At 50.0% G+C, this 18414-nt stretch overlaps 1 protein-coding gene and 1 pseudogene across 12 annotated transcripts in view; one reads left to right on the top strand and one right to left on the bottom strand.

The window, feature by feature from the left end:
• Ppfia1 (PTPRF interacting protein alpha 1) overlaps positions 1–4448 on the bottom strand; it is an 88784-nt gene extending 84336 nt beyond the window's left edge. For 4 of the 12 annotated variants that reach the window (XM_037208724.1, XM_037208703.1, XM_037208714.1 and 1 more), the window contains exons 1-2: positions 4238–4397; positions 2968–3231 (exon numbers count right to left, since the gene is read on the bottom strand). In XM_037208724.1, coding sequence (XP_037064619.1) covers positions 2968–3231 — 264 coding nt within the window. In that variant the 5' untranslated portion in view covers positions 4238–4397. Of the gene's footprint in view, positions 1–2967; positions 3232–4237 lie in introns of all 12 variants that reach the window. The other 8 variants (XM_028871299.2, XM_037208706.1, XM_037208720.1 and 5 more) reach the window with 4 other exon arrangements.
• LOC114692341 lies at positions 3450–16339 on the top strand (annotated as a pseudogene).
• The last annotated feature ends 2075 nt before the right edge of the window (positions 16340–18414 follow it).

Raw genomic sequence — 18414 nt, 5'->3', positions numbered from 1 at the left:
TATGCCTGTAAAGTAGACAAAGAATGGAAAGATGGCTAAGCATATGGGTAAGAGCACCTGCTGCTCTTGCAGAGGACCAGGTTCAGTTTCCACCACCCACAAGGCAGTTCACAACTGTCTGAAACTCCAGCTCCAGAGAATCCAATGCTTCTTATCTCTGCAGGCTCCTGCACCCACATGGTACACATACATACATTCAGGCACACACACATAGAAGATAAAATAAATACTAAAAAACTAGTAAAGTTGAGAGCAGTCAAGGAAAACACCCAACATCAAACTCTGGCTTCCACACAGATGTGCAGATGTGTATGAGCACCTGCATACAAACATATGTACATACAGGAACACACATGAACCTATACACATACAAAAAAAAATTAATTAAAAAAATCTTCTAGCCAGGCATGGTTGTGCATGCCCTTAATTCCAGCACTTAGGTGGCCTAGGCAGGCTGATTTCTGTGAGTTTGGGGCCAGCCTTACTTATATAGTGAGTTCCAGGACAGCCAGGGCTATGTAGAAAGACCCTGTCCCAAAACAAACAAAATTCTTCTATACATCTATGCTCTCGGAATGTATAAAGAACTTCAAATTAGAAACAGACAATCCAAGCCAGGCGGTGGTGGCGCACGCCTTTAATCCCAGCACTCGGGAGGCAGAGCCAGGCGGATCTCTATGAGTTCGAGGCCGGCCTGGACTACAGAGTGAGTTCCAGGAAAGGCACAAAGTTACATAGGGAAACCCTGTCTCGAAAAACCAAAACAAAAAACAAACAAACAAACAAAACAAAAATAGAAACAGACAATCCAATCAACAAATAGAAAAAAGAGTCACTGCGCTGCAGGCGGCTGCAGTCAGGAAGCCACCTCTCCACATGGAACTTTGGAGCATATAACAGCGGCTCTCATACTGCTGGTGGCAGTGTGGCTGTACCAACTGTCACCACAGCCACTTTTGGCAGCAATTCCTGAGGCTGCTGTCACTACAATTCCACTCCTTAGAATACTCCAGCAGAAACACACACATCCAGTTCTGCACCTCCCCAAATCTAAATGCAGCCTGGGAAGTTTAAGACCAGTGGCAGCCTCAGGGGTCTTGACTGCAACAAGAACAAGTAGGACCCATCTACACAGCACACTTTAGAGAAAGCACAGGTGGGTCTCACAGAGTCCTGGGAAGAGTCAAAACAAAACATACAGATTTCCTATAGAAAGTTAAGCATATGCAAAGGAATAAATAGTGAAGAGCTGGCCCAATTAGAATGGCGGACAGTCACTGATTGCAGGCAGCAGGAAGGGGTTTTCATAGGAGTTATGGTCCTGTCCATTTCTTGATCCAAGCACAGCTCCACGAGTATAACTAAAGAGCTGGCTGAGGCACACACTTGTGACTTGTAGGCCCTCATACATGCTCCAGTTTAAGTACACTGACTGGACACATATGCCCATCTGGTCACATTTTTAGCCACCAGAGGACCCTGATTCCAGGAAGAGAATGGTCTGAACTAAGTTTACTCTATGACACTAGGCTCTGACATAACTGTGGGCACCAGCAAGTCTTAATTCAATGAGGCAGTATAGAGCAGCAGCCAGCAAGCACCCCCTAGCAAATGCAACACTTGCTGCCTGAAACCCACTGCCCACAACACCCGTCAGTCCTGTGTCCCCAGTGCCTGTTCTTTCCAAAAACCTAAGTGTTGGCCAAACATTGCTGCACACAGACCTGAGCTACAACAAACACAACTGCAAAGCAGAGCAAGTGGAACTCACAGCATCTTGAAAGCCTCTTCAGCATGTGGCAACAAAATCTGGCCTAATTAACCCACTACTTCTGAAGACTCCAGGAAGAAATTATTCTCTAGCCCCCAAACAAAAACTCTCAGCACACAACACTAACACCAAATTATTGTTTCTAAAAAGGACATTCAAACGTTTAGTCCAATCTTACAGAACTGACACAGCCAGAGATGCATCAAGGCAGTGATTATTCACTTGCACACTCATCTCTGCAGACCCACCGTGAGAGCGTAAGTGCAGCTTCCTTGAGCACCATGAAGACACCCATCATGATGAGCAAAGTGGGCTTGTCAGCACAAAGCTAAGCAGCCCCTGCCCCGTAGGCCTTTCGCCTTGGGCTTGGCTGGCTATCGAGCTTTCTCCTTCCCCTACCACTGACTCCGGGAGAGAAGCCTCTAGCACACCAGTCCAGATGTGATACTAGAGACACACAAGGTGTTTCAAGCTTGAAAGTCTCACCTGCCCACGAAGAGGAGCCTTGGGACTCAAAGTTCAATCTTTTCTCCCCTGAAACAAAGTTTCATTAAAGCTCAGGGATGTTCTCAAGAAAACCTGTGAAGACTTTACCAATGAGAACAGTCCTATTTATCCACGAGATTTCCTCCAGGAAATTGGAAATCCACAAGACATAAACCAGGGGTAAAAGACACGAAATTCCTAAGATCGACTCCTCACTGGTCCACAACAGGGAACTCAACACAGCTCAACTGCTTCACAGCCCCCTGTCAAAAACTTTGAAGCATAGCCAGGTGGTGGTGGCGCACACCTTTAAACCCAGCACTTGGGAGGCAGAGGCAGGCGGATCTCTGAGTTTGAGGCCAATCTGGTCTACAGAATGAGTTCCAGGACAACTTAGGCTACACAGAGAAACTGTCTCAAAAACCAAACCAAAACAGCAACAACATAAACACAACTTTGAAACACTTTCGCAAATCTAGGCAGTTACCCAAAGAGGCACGACAGTACAGCACTGTGTTCACACAGCTTTGAGGAACACCCATGTATTCCCAAGCTGAATTCCTGGGAATTTTACCTGTTCTCAGAAAACCCCACAAACATCATTTCCTAAGTGGTTACACAAAAAAGCCAGCAAGCTAACGCATTAACTAGATCATCCCACAGACAGTTAGTGACAGACAGCTTGGTTACAGTTTGGTTGGTTAGCATACCTGTGGAAGTGCAGTGTTGAGCTGCCTCTGCAAGGAATCTCTTTCATGACCAACCTCGTGCAATTTCCCCTGGGTTAACGCCAATGTTTCTTGTGTCTCTCTCAGTGTGTCCAGAAGGCGGTCTCGTTCCTCCAGCATGGAGACCATGAGCTGCTCAAAATGTGAATCAGCATCTGGCTGTGAAGGGGAGCCTGACCCATGGCTCCCACCTCCTCCTGGGGGGCCTTCTGCTTCACTAATGGTCGGCATCACCTCGCACATCATCTTGAAACAGGAAAGATGCAGACAACAGTCAGTAGGTGCAGAACACAAACCTGCAGCTTTCTGCGCACCACCTGTGGCTGATGAGCCAAAAGGCTGACAGCCCCTCACTGTCAGAGCTGCTCCACTTCGGATGCACACATTCTGGGAAGTAGCATGCACAGACCAACAGGAAGAACAGACTGGGGGATACTACAGACTCGAGAGTAAGGGGAGCTGGAATGCTCATCTCGCCCACCCAGGCCAAACCAGTGGAGTTTATTGAAAACCCGCACTCTCAGCAGCTGAAAACAGTGGGCTTCTGTTAACTTATTTTGTTCTTCCCCAGGAAGAGAGATTCAAAACATATTCCCTCAACCACAGACGACGACTGAGAACTGAAGAGCACCAGCGCAACGGACCAAAGCATCTTCCAGGAATGTGTGCAGTCAGCTCCTGGGAAGGACTGCCGGGGCTCCCTGACTTGTGGGGCTGGATATTTGGTGAGCAGCGGAAAAAGCAACTGGATTGGCTCTTTAAGGCCTGGACAGAGGTGTTTTTGCAAAAGCCTGCTGCTGTGCAACGGTTGGTCAGCCAAGCTAACTTACATAAGTTTACAGCCAAAGAGGGGGGCAAGGAACAGAGTTTCCACACTGAGAATCTAGGAAGTCGGGACAGCAAGGCTAGGTAAGAAAGGAGAAGGGAAAGGTGAGATGGCACTAGAGATTGCCAGGGCACAGGGCGGGGGATGAAGGGGATGCACTGCAGGTGCACCTGACCATGCCGGGATGATCCTGCCGACCAGGACCCCGTTGGCCCTGCCTGGTTCAATTGACCCCAGCCTCACGACCCCCAACCCCGTTGACCCTGGCCAATTTAAGCTGACTCGGACCTAAGTGATATCAACCGGGCTTGGCTGACCCCGGCTCGACCAAGCTAACCCCAAGCCTGCTGACTCCGCTGACCCCGCCGACCCGGCCCTACCGACCCCGGCCCGCCACTCTGCGCGGCCCGCTCCGCCCGCCCTCACCTTGGCCGGCAGGCGCGGCTCCGGGGCTACGCGGCAGCCTTCGGGCGGCGGCCGGCTGCGGGCCGACCCACGCAGCCCCTCGGCTGCGTCCTCGCCCGGCCCCCGGGCCCGCCGCCCCGCTCGTCACGAAGGCCGGCCCGCCGCTGCGGGACACTGGCGAGCGCAGAGGACCGGGCCCGGCGCGTCGCCGGCGTCAACGTGCCCGACGTCCGGCGCGTCGGCGCGAGCGTCAGCACCGCCCCCTGAGGAAGAGGTCGGCCGTGGAGCTATGCGCATGCGTCAGCTCCTCGGTAGTGGGCGGGCGGCCTTTCCCGAACGCCAATTGGCTATTTCTCTCTTTAGCCGCGCCCTCCACTCCGCCCCCCAGCAAGGCCAAGCCCCGCCCAGGTAGGGCGGCCTGTGGCGCCTCAGGTAAAGAGCTCTGGCAGGTGCCCGCAGCTTGCAGTCCTGCTTTCCCTGCTGTCACTCCAGCGCGTGCGCTGACGTCACCCGAAAGCCGACGTCACCCTAGTGCCCACTCTTAGACTCAAGACTCCTGCTGAATCTCGGAGTCGTGCCGGCCACCTGCAGATCCAAAAAGTGCTGACAGACCTGGCAAGGTGCCTACCTCGCGCCTGTAGGCCTAGACTTCGGAAGTCTGAGGCAGGAGTATTGCCTCAAATTGGAGGAAGGACCTGTCTCTAAAACATAAAGGCGACTGCCATCAACCCTGACGACCGAGTTTGATCTCCAGGACCCAGAAGACCTGCATTAGATCCTTGGAACCCACATGGTCCTGAATGTTGTCCTCTGACCTACACACGTCTCGTGACTCCCATGCATGCAAACAAAAAAATGTAAGGACTCAGCCATCCTTGCAAGTATGTGAACCTGAGTTCCACTCCCAGAATCCACATAAAAATAAAAAGCCAGCCGGCCTTAATTCCCAGCACTCAGGAAGCAGAGGCAGGCAGATCTCTGTGACGTCAAGGCCAGCCTAGTCTACCTACTGAGTTCCAGACCAGCCAGGGTTAGTGAAATCTTGTCTGAAAAAAAGAAAGAAAGAAAAGAAAAGGAAAAGGAAAAAATTTAACCGCAACTGAAAAGCCAATAAAGTTTTCTGAAGGCCAAGGCAGAAGGACTTTTAACTATCCTGAGCTACATAGAGAACCAAGCCAGTCAGGGTTACATGGTCAGATCCCTATCTCAAGAGATCAGTAATTAAAAAATCAAGTTGTGGCCCAGGCATAGTGGTGCACACCTTAAATCCTAGTACTCAGAAAGCAGAGCCAGGCAGATCTCTGAGTTTAAAGTTAGTCTGGCTTATATAGTGAGACCCTGTCTCAAAAAAACAGAGTATAAATAGGAGCATTAAGTTCTCTGAGGGGCTCTCCCAGTACCATCAGCCACTGCACACAAGTCCTCAGTTGCCTTGATCTTGGGTTTGGATTTGAGAAAATACACATTTATCCCTGGAGATCCTGCTGATGCATCCGTAAGAAATTGGCCCAGCACCAAATGCAGTTCAGCAGGGCACATTGCACTCAGTCCCCTCCCACATTCATGCATATGTGAAGCTGGCGTGGCTGAAAGCTAAAGAAAATAACGCTTCTCCAACAAGTTCCACAAGCTGAGAGATTTAGCTGCTGCAGCAAGCCGTGCATGCTTTACATAATGTGTGAGTGGTGAGGTGTGACCACAGAGGAAACTGGGGTCTTGATGGAGCCGCACAGAGGAGATGCCATCCAGCTGGTTCCCTGATGCTCAGAGGTTCTTCCCCAGGCTTTCGGGCTGTGGAAATCCTGGTACCGCTGATTTGCGCCCATTACTACAGACCACAAGTCAGCAGAGACCGCTGTGAAGAACAGAGGCTGCAGGGCCATTGCCCCTCTGGATCATAGAGATGTCGCTGGCATTCACAGTGTTTTGTTTGTTTGAATTTTTATCACATGTATTTGTCTGTGATGGGTGTTATCTATGTGTCTGGTATGTCTGCACAGGTACATGATACAACACGCATAGAGGCCAGAGGACAACATGCAGGATTCATTTCCCTCTTCCCACCAGTCGGGTCCCAAGGGTCAAACTCAGGTCATCAGATTTGGTAGCAAGTGTTCTTACTGCTGAACCATCTCACTGGCCTGCATTTTATTTTAGAGGCAAGGGCTCTTTGAGACAGACTAGTGTGTAACTCTCCAGGCTTCTGTCTCTGCCTCACGAGTGCTGGGATGACAGGTGTGTACTATCACACCTGCCATCACCTCGGGCCCCTCTTTTTATGTATCTTTATTCTATGTGTTCGAGTGTTTGCCTGTATGTATGTATATGCACTATGTGCATGTTTGGTGCATGCAGAGGTCATAGGAGTTCTTTGGAACCTGTGGAACTAGAGTTACATACAGTTGCAAGCCACCATTCAAGTATGGGTAATGGAACTAGAGTCCTCTGCAAGAGCAGCAAATGCCCTAACCATTGAGCTATCTCTCCAGCCTCACCCTTTTTTTAAGAAGAGGTCTCACATAGTCCTGGCTGGCTGAAAATTCACTATGTAGCAGAGGCTAGCCTTGAACTCCTGATAAATCTCACAAGTGTTTGAGGATAACCAGTCACCACCACCACACCCATCATGTGGCTTCTTATTCCACAGCTGAGGAGGCCGATCCAAGGAGCTGCTAAAACAAAAAGGTCCATGGCCTGAGGGTCTTGAGTCCTGAGGTGGTTCCTTCTGCCTGGGTTAGACAATTTATTGAAACCTTGCCCAAGGGTAAGCCTGCTCTTCCCTGTTGGGAATGTCATCTGTTTGGGCTGATCTGAGAACACAGATACCTCTGGATAGAGTGATAATGAAACCAAATTTGGGGCTGAAGAGGCAATTCAGTCAGTAAAAGGCTTGCTGAGCAAGGGTGAGGACATGAGATCCATCCCCAGGGCCCCCACAAAAGAACTGGGCATGGGAGTGCATCCAGGTAATCCCAGTCTGAGGAAGTGGAGACACAAGGGTCCCTGGGGCTTGTGGCCAGCCAGAGAACAAGGTGGAGGGCATTCCTGAGGATGACACCTATACATGTGTACATACACACATGGAAGTCACATGTGCAGAGCAACATCCCAGGAATCCTGCACGCCTCCTCACAACTCCTAGACATATGACACTTAGAGAGATTAGAGAGAATCCCATGCCTCCAGCAGATGAGTGTAGAATCCAAGACTTGAGCCTAAACTCTTCAGAACTGTGGCCATTCTCTCTCTCTCTCTCTCTCTCTCTCTCTCTCTCTCTCTCTCTCTCTCTCTCTCTCTCTCTCTCTCTCTCCAGAGTCTCACTGTCTAGCCCTGGCTGACCTGGGACTCACTATGTAGACCAGGCTGGCCTTGTGCCACCACACCCTGCTGTGACCAAAATTCTTGTTGCTGCATAGTGAGAGTTCTCTAGTCCTCACAGCATGGGCCACTCACTAATGGGACTCTCATTGCTCCTCAAGGCTCCATGAGTTGACATAATCCTCAGATCCCAGCATAGGGCCAGATGTAGACTAAGCTGGCCTTGAACTCAAAGATCTGCCTGCCTCTGCCTCCCAAGTGGTGGGACTAAAAGTTTGTGCCACCACACCTAACTAAAAAATGTAATCTAGAAAGCAAGCAAGCCATCACCTGGTGCAGCTTGCTAGTATTGTGTTCAGCAGACAGCCATCTAATAAAAACGCCCCCATCACAGGGACCAGCGAGGTAGCTGAACCTCTTAGAGTTGTCAGCCCAACCCAGTTCTTAACTTCACCTTGACCCAGGAGCAAGGCTCTAACCTACACTCAATGCCAATCTCGCCATCTGTCTGATGGAGATAATGCCACCAGAATCCCACACTGTGGCATTCTCTGTGACATTCGGTGAAGGTGGGGCCCTTGTAGCTGGCTCCCTGCCTGGCCTCCTAAATTACTTCCTTCCACCAGGTAGTTACGTATGCAAAGGCTGGAGCTGGTTGGCCTGGTTCTGTATGGCTTCTGCTGCTTTGGGCCCTAGCTGTGTGTTCTGGAGCAAGCTGCTTGGCCCCTCTGAACCTCAAGCTCCTGGTCTGTAAAGCAGAGGTGACCATCTCCCATCGCTGGGAGGGCTGGGTTAAGTGCTCAAGGGGTTTCTCAGACGGACTGCTGGCCAACTCTCCATCCCCAAGGGAGGGAGAGCTGAGATCACTCAGCTAGCATCTTGCGTCCCTTTGCCCTATAGCCTGGGAATTGGCCTGGGTGGCTGCTTCTCATCAATGAGATGTGAGGTAAACGACACGGAGTATTCTGGAATTGTCTTTCCTGACAAAAAGAGAGTAGTTCAAAGCCTGTGGGCTCTACGACTTCCTCCTTCTTTAGGACCCTCTTTGAAGGCTGTTCAGTGGCAGCCAGTTTGAGAGCACAAAGGGAAAATATGGGTGCCTTGTCCTAATTCTGTACTGTTGACCTGACTAGCTGCACTCCAAAGCACTGCCCTGATTGTTCTTGTCGCTAAAGTGCTAAATGAGCCCCCCCAGTGTCATGGCAGCCAACAGGGCCATGTCAGACCCATCTCCCCGCTTCCTTTATTCTATTTGTTGAGGACTGAAGGTTAAGCCCACCACATTCATGCCAGGCTCACAAGCTGCCAACTCCCCAAAGCTGGAAGTCGGCCGCTAGTTTATCTTTCACTTCTCCTGTCCTGAGCCAAAGAATAAAAAATTCATTCACTCTCCATGAGCACTGCTTGTTATCAGCCTCATAGTTCTGAGAGGAGAAAAGGACCCAGGTTAGAAATCAGTAACAGTATTGCCTGTTCTCAGTCCACCATACCTCAGAAAATTCCCTTTTTCCTCCCAAATAGCAACAATAACCCAAGCAAAAACTGAGAAAAAAAGGAAAATAGCACTGCATTTTTTTTCTAGATAATTAAAACTATATGGAGGGTGTGGTGGTTTGAAAGAAAATGGCCCAGAAAGGGGGTGGCACTATTAGAAGGTGTGGCCTTGTTGAAGTAAGTGTGGCCTTGTTGGAGGAAGTGTGTCACTGTAGGGGTAGTCTTTGAGGTCTCTTTTGCTCAAGCTTTGCTCAGTGTGACGCTCAGTCTACTTCCTGTTGCCTGCATGTCAACAAGTAACAGCTCCTTTTTCAGCACCATGTCTGCCTGCACACTGCCATGCTCCCCGCCATGATGATAATGGACTAAACCCCTGAAACTGTAAGCCACCACCTCAATTAAATGTTTTCCTTTATTAGAGTTGCCATGGTTATGGTGTCTCTTCACAAGAATAGAAACTGTAACAAGATGGAGGGTCAGCAAAAAGGCTCAGTGGGTAGAGGAGCTTGCCACCTGAGTATCTGAGTTTGACCGCTGGGACCCACATGGTAGGAGAGAACTGACTCCCACTCTGACCTCACAGGCACACTGTGGCACTCCACCCTGCCCACAGATACACAATAAAATAAATTATTTCTAAACCTACACAGAGAGGTTGCTGGTCCAGGGGAAGCCCACCTCCAATCCTCACCATAGTCTGGAGTCATGTCTAAGGGCAGGAATTGCTGTCCGCTAGCATGCAGGCAAAAGCTAGTACTCTGGGAGAAGGTGGGAACACGGGGAGGGACCAGGCACTCTTGCTTGTGTTGTGAATTGCACTGTTGTGCCCCCTCTCAGCCCTGCCTCAACAAGGGGAAAGTCAGTCTTTCAAATTAAATAAGTATTAATGATTCCATACACTTAGCACATGGAACATAATAGTCTAATGAGTGGGGTTCTAAAGATAAGCAAACTTAAGAGGGGGTGTGGTAGTGCACACCTTTAATCCCAGCACTCAGGAAGCAGAGGCAGGCAGATCTCTGTGAGTTATAGGCTGGCCTGGACTACAAAGTGAGTTCCAGGACAGCCAGGGCTGTTATATAGAGAAACTCTGTCTCAAAAAAAAAAAAAAAAAAAAAAAGCAAACTTACAGGGTGCTGAACATTAGAAGGAAGTTTCCATATTTGATTCCATATTTGAACAGCCACTGTAGGCTATTGTCATCAGTAATTGTTGCTATTATTGTCGTTGTTGTTGTTGGCGTTGGCGTCTTTGTTATCATCATCATCACCATCAGTGATGCAGGTAAAATAGTCTTACCATTAAAAAAAGAACCAGAGCTGGGTGGTGGTAGTACACACCTTTATGCCAGGCACTCAGAGGTAGATGCAGGCAAATCTCTGTGAGTTCAAGGCCAGGCTGGTCTACAGAGCGAGTTCCAGGACAGGCTCCAAAGCTACACAGAGAAACTGTCTCAAAAAAAAAAAAAAAAAAAAACCCACACATACACACAAAACAAACAAAAGTAACAGAGGGACTAGAGAGAAACCAGCATTTAAGATTTAAAGAGCACTGGCTGCTTTTGCAAAGGACCAGATTTGATTCCCAACACCCACATGGCAGCTCACAAGTATCGGTTACTCCAGTTCCAGGGGGTTGAACACCCTTTTCTGGCCTCTGAAGGTACTGCACGCATATAGCGCTCATGTATACACATAGGCAAATACTCCTATATGTAAAATAAAAATAAATAAATCTTTAAAAGTAATAAAAGGAACTGGGGTCAAGGATGTGGTAATGAATACCTGAAATTCCGGCACTCTGCAGATAGAGGCAAGAGAATTAGAAACTTGAAGTCATTCTCAGCTAGGTATTGAGTTTAAGAGAGGGAGTGGGCTCTGGATGGCAGGGGTGGCTGGCAACACCTTGAATGTGCTTCCTGCAACTAAACTGTGCACTTAAGATAATTATGACACTAAACATCTGACCACAACAGGAAAGCAACTTTGGATTGAGGCCTTTCAGTGCCAGAGTGCTTGGCTTAACAAACGAGGCCTGGGGTCCAAGCACCTGAAGACATAAAAATAAATCAGCTAGCACTCTCCTTGTTGCCAACCTTGATTTGAAGGAACTTTTGAACAATCTACTGAAGAATATTTGTATCACTGAAATATTTGCCTATGAAGCATTACTCTAATTATTCTTTATCAATAAAAATTCAGGAGGGCTGGAGAGATGACTCAGAGATTAAGAACACTGGCTGTTCTTCCCAGAGGTCCTGAGTTCAATTCCCAGCACCCACATGGTGGCTCACAACCATCTGTAATGAGATCTGGTGCCCTCTTCTGGCCTGCAGAAATACATGCAAACAGAACATTGTATACAAAATAATAAATAAATCTTTTTTAAAAAATTCAGGTGTCAGATATTGGGGTAAGAGCATGAAAGATCAGAAAAGCAGAGAAGCCACCAGTCCTTCCTACCTGTCCGTTCCTTCCTCCAAACAGAGAGCCAGATCCCTTTCTGCCCCGCCTTACTACTTCCTCTCCTGTCTGTCCTCAGTCCTCCAAAACCTCTGTGGTTAATTTTGGTCGGCTAGTGGCTAACTCTGCCCTGACTCCAAGCAAGCTTTGTCAGAACATGATCAAAATATCACACAACAGCCTCTTTTCTTAAGACAGATTCTCACTTTCTGTATAGAACAAGGCTACCCTTGAACTCACAGAGACCCACTTGCCTTGGCCTCCTGAGTGCTGGGATTAAAGGCATGCACCATCAGGACCAGTCAGAATATTTGTCATGAAACAAAGATCAAGATTGTCAGATTGGGCAACTAATATTTTAAAATACTAGGTATTCATTTGTTTCATTTTTTTTTTAAAGGGCTGGCAAGAGGGCTTAGTGGGAACAAGTACTCGTGGCAAACCTGACGACCTGAGTTCAATACCCAGGACCCACATGGTAAAAAGAAAAACCTGACTCCCATTTAGTTGTCCTTTGCCCTCCACATCTGCTGTGGCATTCGCATGCCCCTCCTCTTCAATAAAGTCAAAATGTAATACAACTTTAAAACACTCTTTGTAGAAGTAACTTCAAAATCATAAAGTTATGTTTATGTTTGTGGGGGGACGTATGTGTGCCACAGCACACGTGTGTGGAGATGACAAGAGTGTGCTGCCTGGCCTGTGCCCTGGTGATGTTCTCCGAGCTTTAGGGATCTGCACATATCTGGTAAGTGTACCATGTCTCTTCCTCAGCACTGGCAGGTCAGATGGTGGGGTGGCCAGCTCTCACCAGCCCTCCTCTTCTCACCGTGGTGGAACCACTGTGCCTGGCCCCTGGCTCCTGGCCCTCTGGGCACCAGTTCTGTCCACACAGTCCTGAACTCCTGCTCGCTCAGCCAAGATGGAGCCGTGGGAGGGGGGGTATGGTGTTCCATCCCTTCTGTCCTGTAGTGCTGCAGGAGTCCTGCTGGGTATGATCACAAGACGGAAGGGTAGTGGGGGTGGGGCGGTGTTTTGTTTTGAATTTGGGTGAAAAAGCTCACTCTTAGTAATTCATCATTGAGCAGATGAAGCAAGGGACACCTGTGAGAACCTCTGGAGTTGGCTGGAGCAGCTTCGAGGTTATGATGAGCTACTGACTTGGGAGCAGGTGTGGGCAATGGCTGGTCAAGCAGATGGTGGATGCCAACCTCCGGGACACGGGAGGAAGTGCATCTATGCCAGGGGGTGTTGCTGCTGCACTGGGTTTCCTGGAACCAGATTCCCTGGAAAAGCCAAGCAGGATGTGGTGGGCCAGGTGCAGAAGTACACAGGCTAGGGCCACTTATACCAAAGAAACAGCGTGTGTGGCAGGCCTGTCTGTGTTAGAACACCGGGAGCTGTGCCAGAGGCAGTGTGGAAATGTGTGGGACCTCTACCAGGGCTCCCACAAGTCCCACACCAGCCAAAGGGGCCCCCCTCCGGCCCAGCACACAGAGGCAGGCTCACAGTGGCCCTGGTGTAAGGAAGCAGGATTCCTTCTTCCATCATGAGCTCGGCCAAGGTGCCTGTCCAGTGTGGATTAATAGACACATAGTAGGTGTTCAGATGTCCTCCATGCATTCCTTGCTTGCAGCCCTTGAGAACTTACCAGCCACGTGGTCAAGGAGGCAGGGCCAAGGGAGCAGGCTCCCTGTTGCCTATAATAGCACTGGGAAGACTGGCCTGTGTTACACAAGTTCCTAAAGGTCTTCAAATAAAAACCTGGAGCCAGATACTGGGTAAATGCTGAAATATCAGAGAGACAAAGGAGCAAGCCACTGCCGCTTCTCACCTCGTCAGCTCCACAGATCCTCTGACTGAATGTCTGAGTCCTCAGCTGAAAGGGGTCCAGCCAAAAAGGCTCTAGCTGAAAAAGGCTTTAGTTCCTGTCTCCTCACGCCTTATACACCTTTCTCCGTCCAGCCATATCACTTCCTTCTTAGTGCTGGGATTAATGGTGTGTGTGCTTCCCAAATACTGGTATCAAAGGCATAAAATCTCAAGTGCTGAGATTAAAGACATGTGGCTCCCAATTACTGGGATTAAAGGTGTATACCACCACTGCCTGGCTCTGTTTCTCTCCTAGACTCAATCAATCTCATGTAGTCCAGGGTGGTTTTGAACTCACAGAAATCCAGACAGATCTCTTCCTCCCGAGTGCTAGGATTAAAGGTGTGTGCCACCACAGACAAATTTTATTAGGGTACACAATATATCACCACAGGCCTGAGTACTTCCTCCTGAACTACATGCCTCATTGTGAGCCAGCCTTTTGAGGGGAATTCTTTGGACCCAGCTGGGACCAGGTTGAGATGGCCTAGGTGGGAAATTCCATTACTTAGACCACAGTCTCTACTAACGTCTAAAAGGAAGGACCAGCTATTAGAGGTAGGTAAGTTCAGAACAATAATGACACCCACATTCAAAGTGAGAAGTGTACTGCAGGACAGGGACAGGATGCATTCTACCTTGGGAGCTCTAGCTAGTTTGATAGGGCAGGGCAGAGACAGACGTGGGCTCTGCAGATGGCCATGCTGGACGACAGAATTGGCTGCTTCCCTCTATTCTCAACTAAGACTCAACAATCCTGCATATCTCCCCCAACCCTAGTAATCACTGCTGGGGCCCAGAGACCCCTTCTCCTGAATCCTAAGGCTCAGTGATCCTATTCTTCCACCCTCTGCTTCCAGTCTCTTCTCCTGCATCCCATACATACCCACAGAGCATTTGCAGTACAAGTAGAAGATGTGACTTCCACTTGGGAGAAGAGGCAAGACCAGAACACCCTCTCAACTCTTGAGGATCTTGGATTTCCTGAGCAAGTGTCTTTCTGGACCAGGGTGGGCCCTCAGAGAATGACTGTCCTTGTAGGGAAGAAAGTACAGAGGTGCCAGGGACGGCTCTGGAAAGATGGCGAAGAAACCTAGGGATGCAGGCCAGCACAGCCAGGGACACCAAGGCTTGAAACTGATCTTTCCTGAAGCTGCCAGAAGGGTCAACCGGCTGACATCTGCTGACGGTGGACCTTTGGCCCCCAGGACAGAGAAAACACATTCTTAGCACTTTAAAGGCCCGTTTGTATGGCTGTTGTAGCCAGCTGGATAGTGCTCGGGTTCTGATATGTAAATGTTATTCAAAGCTTAGTTTAAGCATCTTGCTCACCTCCTGTGAACCCTGAGATGCACAGGGCAGCAGGAATGGGCTGCCAAATACAGAGGGATAAGGGCAGGTTTAGGGTCTTGGCTACAACCTGTGGGGATGGGTGGGGCAAGTGGATTTCTTTCTAGTTTAATTTAGGTTGTGGAGATCTGTTTCTCAGACTATCCTGGAACTAAGTATGCACATAGATAGCCCTAGCTGGCCTCAAACTTGCAGTCCCCCTGCCTCAGTCTCCCTAGTGCTAGGATTACATTTCCCACTGCCTCTAGACCTAATGATACATACCTGTATTCCAGCATTTAGGAGGCTGACTTGTATTCCAGCATTTAGGAGGCTGAGGCAGGAGGATTGAAGGTTCAGGGCCATCCTGGATTACAGAGTAACATCCTGTCAGAGAGAGAGAGAGAGAGAGAGAGAGAGAGAGAGAGAGAGAGAGAGAGAGAGAGAGAGAGAGAAGGAAGAAAGAGGGAGGGCAGATGGTTTGGGCTGTGTATAGGTAAGGATCTCGGTTCCATCCCAGTACCACAATTGTCTTGTTGCTGTTTTCTTGTGTTTGTTTTTTCTTCAAGACAGGGTTTCTCTGTGTAGCCCTGGTTGTCCTGGAACTTACTCAGGACGAGGATGGCTTCTAACTCAGAGATCCACCTGCCCTCCCAATCCCCAACCCCCCCCACCCCCCCACCCCCGAGTGCTAGGATTAGAGGCATGCACCACCGCCCGGCTTGTGTTGGTGGTGCTGGGGATGGCACTCAGGGTCTTGCAGGCTCAAAGGTGCTCTGCTGCTGAGCTTGTCTCACCCCAGCCCACCCCAATTCATCCTACCCACACCCCTGCACCACCTGAAAAGCAGGTTCCCTCAGACTCTGGTCAGCTTCTCAGTCTTATCCAAACCCTGGGAACTGGAAGATGAGCTGTGCCTTGCCACCTTGAGGACAGGCCACGTTTTCTGCTGTCCTTTGTGTGTGTGTGTGTGTGTGCGTGTGTGTGTGTGTGTGTGTGTGTGTGTGTGTGTGTGTGTGATGCATGCAAGTCCTAGTGCACATGTGGAGGTCAGAGGACAACTTTGGGGAGTCAGTTCTCTCCTTCTACCATGTGGGTCCCTGAGACTGAACTCAGGTATCAGTCAGGCTTGGTGGCGAGCATCTCTGCCTGCTGAGCCATCCTGCTGACCCTGTTTTGCCTTCTCTGACATTTTCCATATTCTGGTCAGTGTCTGCAGGGCAAAGAGGCAGCCAAGGGCCGTGGAGGTCTGGAGGCCTTCAACCTTCCAGAGTACTGTCCTTCCTCCTGAGCTCATGGGCAGCCAGCATCATGCAGACCTCCCGCCCCACTGCTGGCATAGTCAGGCCATGCTCATCCCTGGTTCTGACACACTTGGAACAAAACTCTCACACCACCTTCTTCTGTGGCCCTGGAACCTGCTCAGCTGGTTCTCGCCCCAGGGCTTTCGCACTGACTGTTCTCCCTGCCCCGACACCTTAGCCTGCCCCTTCACATTGGGTAATGGCTTCCTGTCACTGGGTTCTCACCTCTCCCAGATGCCCTGCTGCTGAGGACCACACTTCATCCCTGCTTCTGTTCCCTAGGCTTCACTCTGCTCCTGGCTGGCTTTCTTCCCAGTGGGGAAAGGAGAAGCCAAGCACCTTAGGCGGTGGGTGAGGCAGTGAATTTGGCCCCTGTCCAAGACTGCCCACTCATGTGACCTGTGCTGCCAGGGGCTGAGGAGATAGGTGGGCAAGGAGACATGGCTTTGAAAGCGAAATTCCATCGACAAAAAGAAAAGGAGACACCGAATGTTCTAGATAGGAGGCATCATCTGGGGTCTGAGTGCTGAGGAGTAGGGGCTGTCTAGAAGAATCAACTTAAGAATGAGTAAGAGGGCAGAGGCAGGCAGATCTCTGTGAGTTCGAGGCCAGTCTAGTATACATAGTGAGTTCCAGGACAGCCAGGAAAACACAGTGAGACCCTGTCTTGAAAGAGGGAAAAAAAAAATGAATGAATGACTAAGTCATGTGAGTAGGGTCCTAGGCTAGAGGCAGTGTCCACCCAGGTCAGGAGGCTCCTTCCCTTTTCCCAAAGACTTGAAGCATCCTTAGATTTGCTCTGCACAGAATGAGAAGGTACACAGGAAAAGGTCCCTGATCCCATCTCCTTCTGTCTGGTGACAGCTTGTAGCATCTGGGACACCCACAAGACAGCAGAGAAGAGAGCCCTTCCCTGGCTAGCTGGTATGGACAGCCAAGCGCTCTCCCTCCCTGCTTTCCCACACCCACCCCAGTCTGTAAACTCAGGATGTGGCTGTGTGGGAGCAGGCAACCCTGCCACCCCCACCCACTGGCCAGGCAGTGACTTGCCCAAGGATAATGGGGCTTCAGATAATGACCTCCAACAAAAACTAGAGGAGAGCCAAGGCAGAGGGCTCTCCACGGGAGGGGTGCAGGAGAGAGAGGGAGGGTAGGGTTCTGGCTCTGCAGTGCTTCTCCCGCTCAGATATGGAGGGACCTGCACTCTCTGGGCCCAGGTCTGGGGGGACCTCTCTCCTGGGGCGACATCTTGTGCTCTGCATAAGAAAAACGATGGCTACCCCAGGGGGAATCTCCTGCACTCTGGCCCACATGCTCAGGTACCCAAGAGTCAAAGGGCACAGCACACATGCAGCCAGGGCCCAGGCAAGGTCAGACCCAAACATCTATGGAGCTCTCAGAAGCAGGACCACAGGTCCATCAGAAATTGATGTAGGCATTGGAGCCTGCTCCATGACAAATGTTGGCCATCAATCTGAGGCCCTGTGTTCTGCATGAGGCGTTGAAGTTTCTGGTCTAACCCCCGGGTCTGGCTCGCTTTCTGTATCCTAGACTTGACACACCATGGCTTCTTCATCTTTACGTCAGCCTCTCAAATGTGAAAATCCAATTCCACATAGGTGGGTTTCCCCAGGCAGTCCCTGGGGTGGCTCTCAGTAAAGTCCGGCAGGCAGTTGGGCCTGGGTACCTCTCTCCGGCTCTCTTTCTGAGGGTCTTAAAATGGAGCCCAAGCTGCACTGGTGCTCACGAGTCTTCCTTGGAGAACTCAGTCCTGCTTCAGCCTCTGCATGCTGGGGTTTCAGGAGTGTGTCCCCATGCTGGCTTAGGGCCTCTGCTGTTATCCCACAGCCCTCACCCCATTGACTCCTCATCTTCCTTCGCCTCCCTCCTGTGACATAACTCCCTGTCTTTTGGGGCTCCTTGCCCCCTGATACCACTGGGGTTTCTCAGGGTCCCACCCCAAACTTCGCCTGCAATGGCTCTGCTTGGGCAGTCTTCCATTCCAAACAGTTCACCTTCCATATCTGATACCTGGATGGAAAGGTGGACCTCAGACTTATATGCAAATACCCTTTGCTGATGTAACACAGACTGAGGTCACATGGCCATTCACTGAGCCCTAATCAAACAACTGCTGTTTCTCTAAAAGAGAGGGCCACATGAGCCCCAGAAGGAAGAAAACCCCAACTGGGACTGAAGCAGAGATTGGGGTGCCATGCTGCAAGCTGGGGTACCATGAGTTTCTGTAAAGCACCAGGTTGTCGGAATCAGGAGCAGCAGGGAGCCCTCTCCAGCCACTGGAGAGCATGTGGCTCTGCTGTCACCTTGATTTTAGACTTGCATCCTCCAGACTGGAAGACAGGGGATCTCTATTGTTTTCAAGCACTCATGTGGTCATTTGTCACAGCAGTCAGGAGGC

This window comes from Peromyscus leucopus, chromosome 1 (genome assembly GCF_004664715.2).
Source record: "Peromyscus leucopus breed LL Stock chromosome 1, UCI_PerLeu_2.1, whole genome shotgun sequence".
NCBI classification, from domain to species: Eukaryota; Metazoa; Chordata; class Mammalia; order Rodentia; family Cricetidae; genus Peromyscus; species Peromyscus leucopus.
The sequence above is the reverse complement of the archived record's forward strand: the minus strand, read 5'-3'. Positions and strand labels throughout refer to the sequence as shown.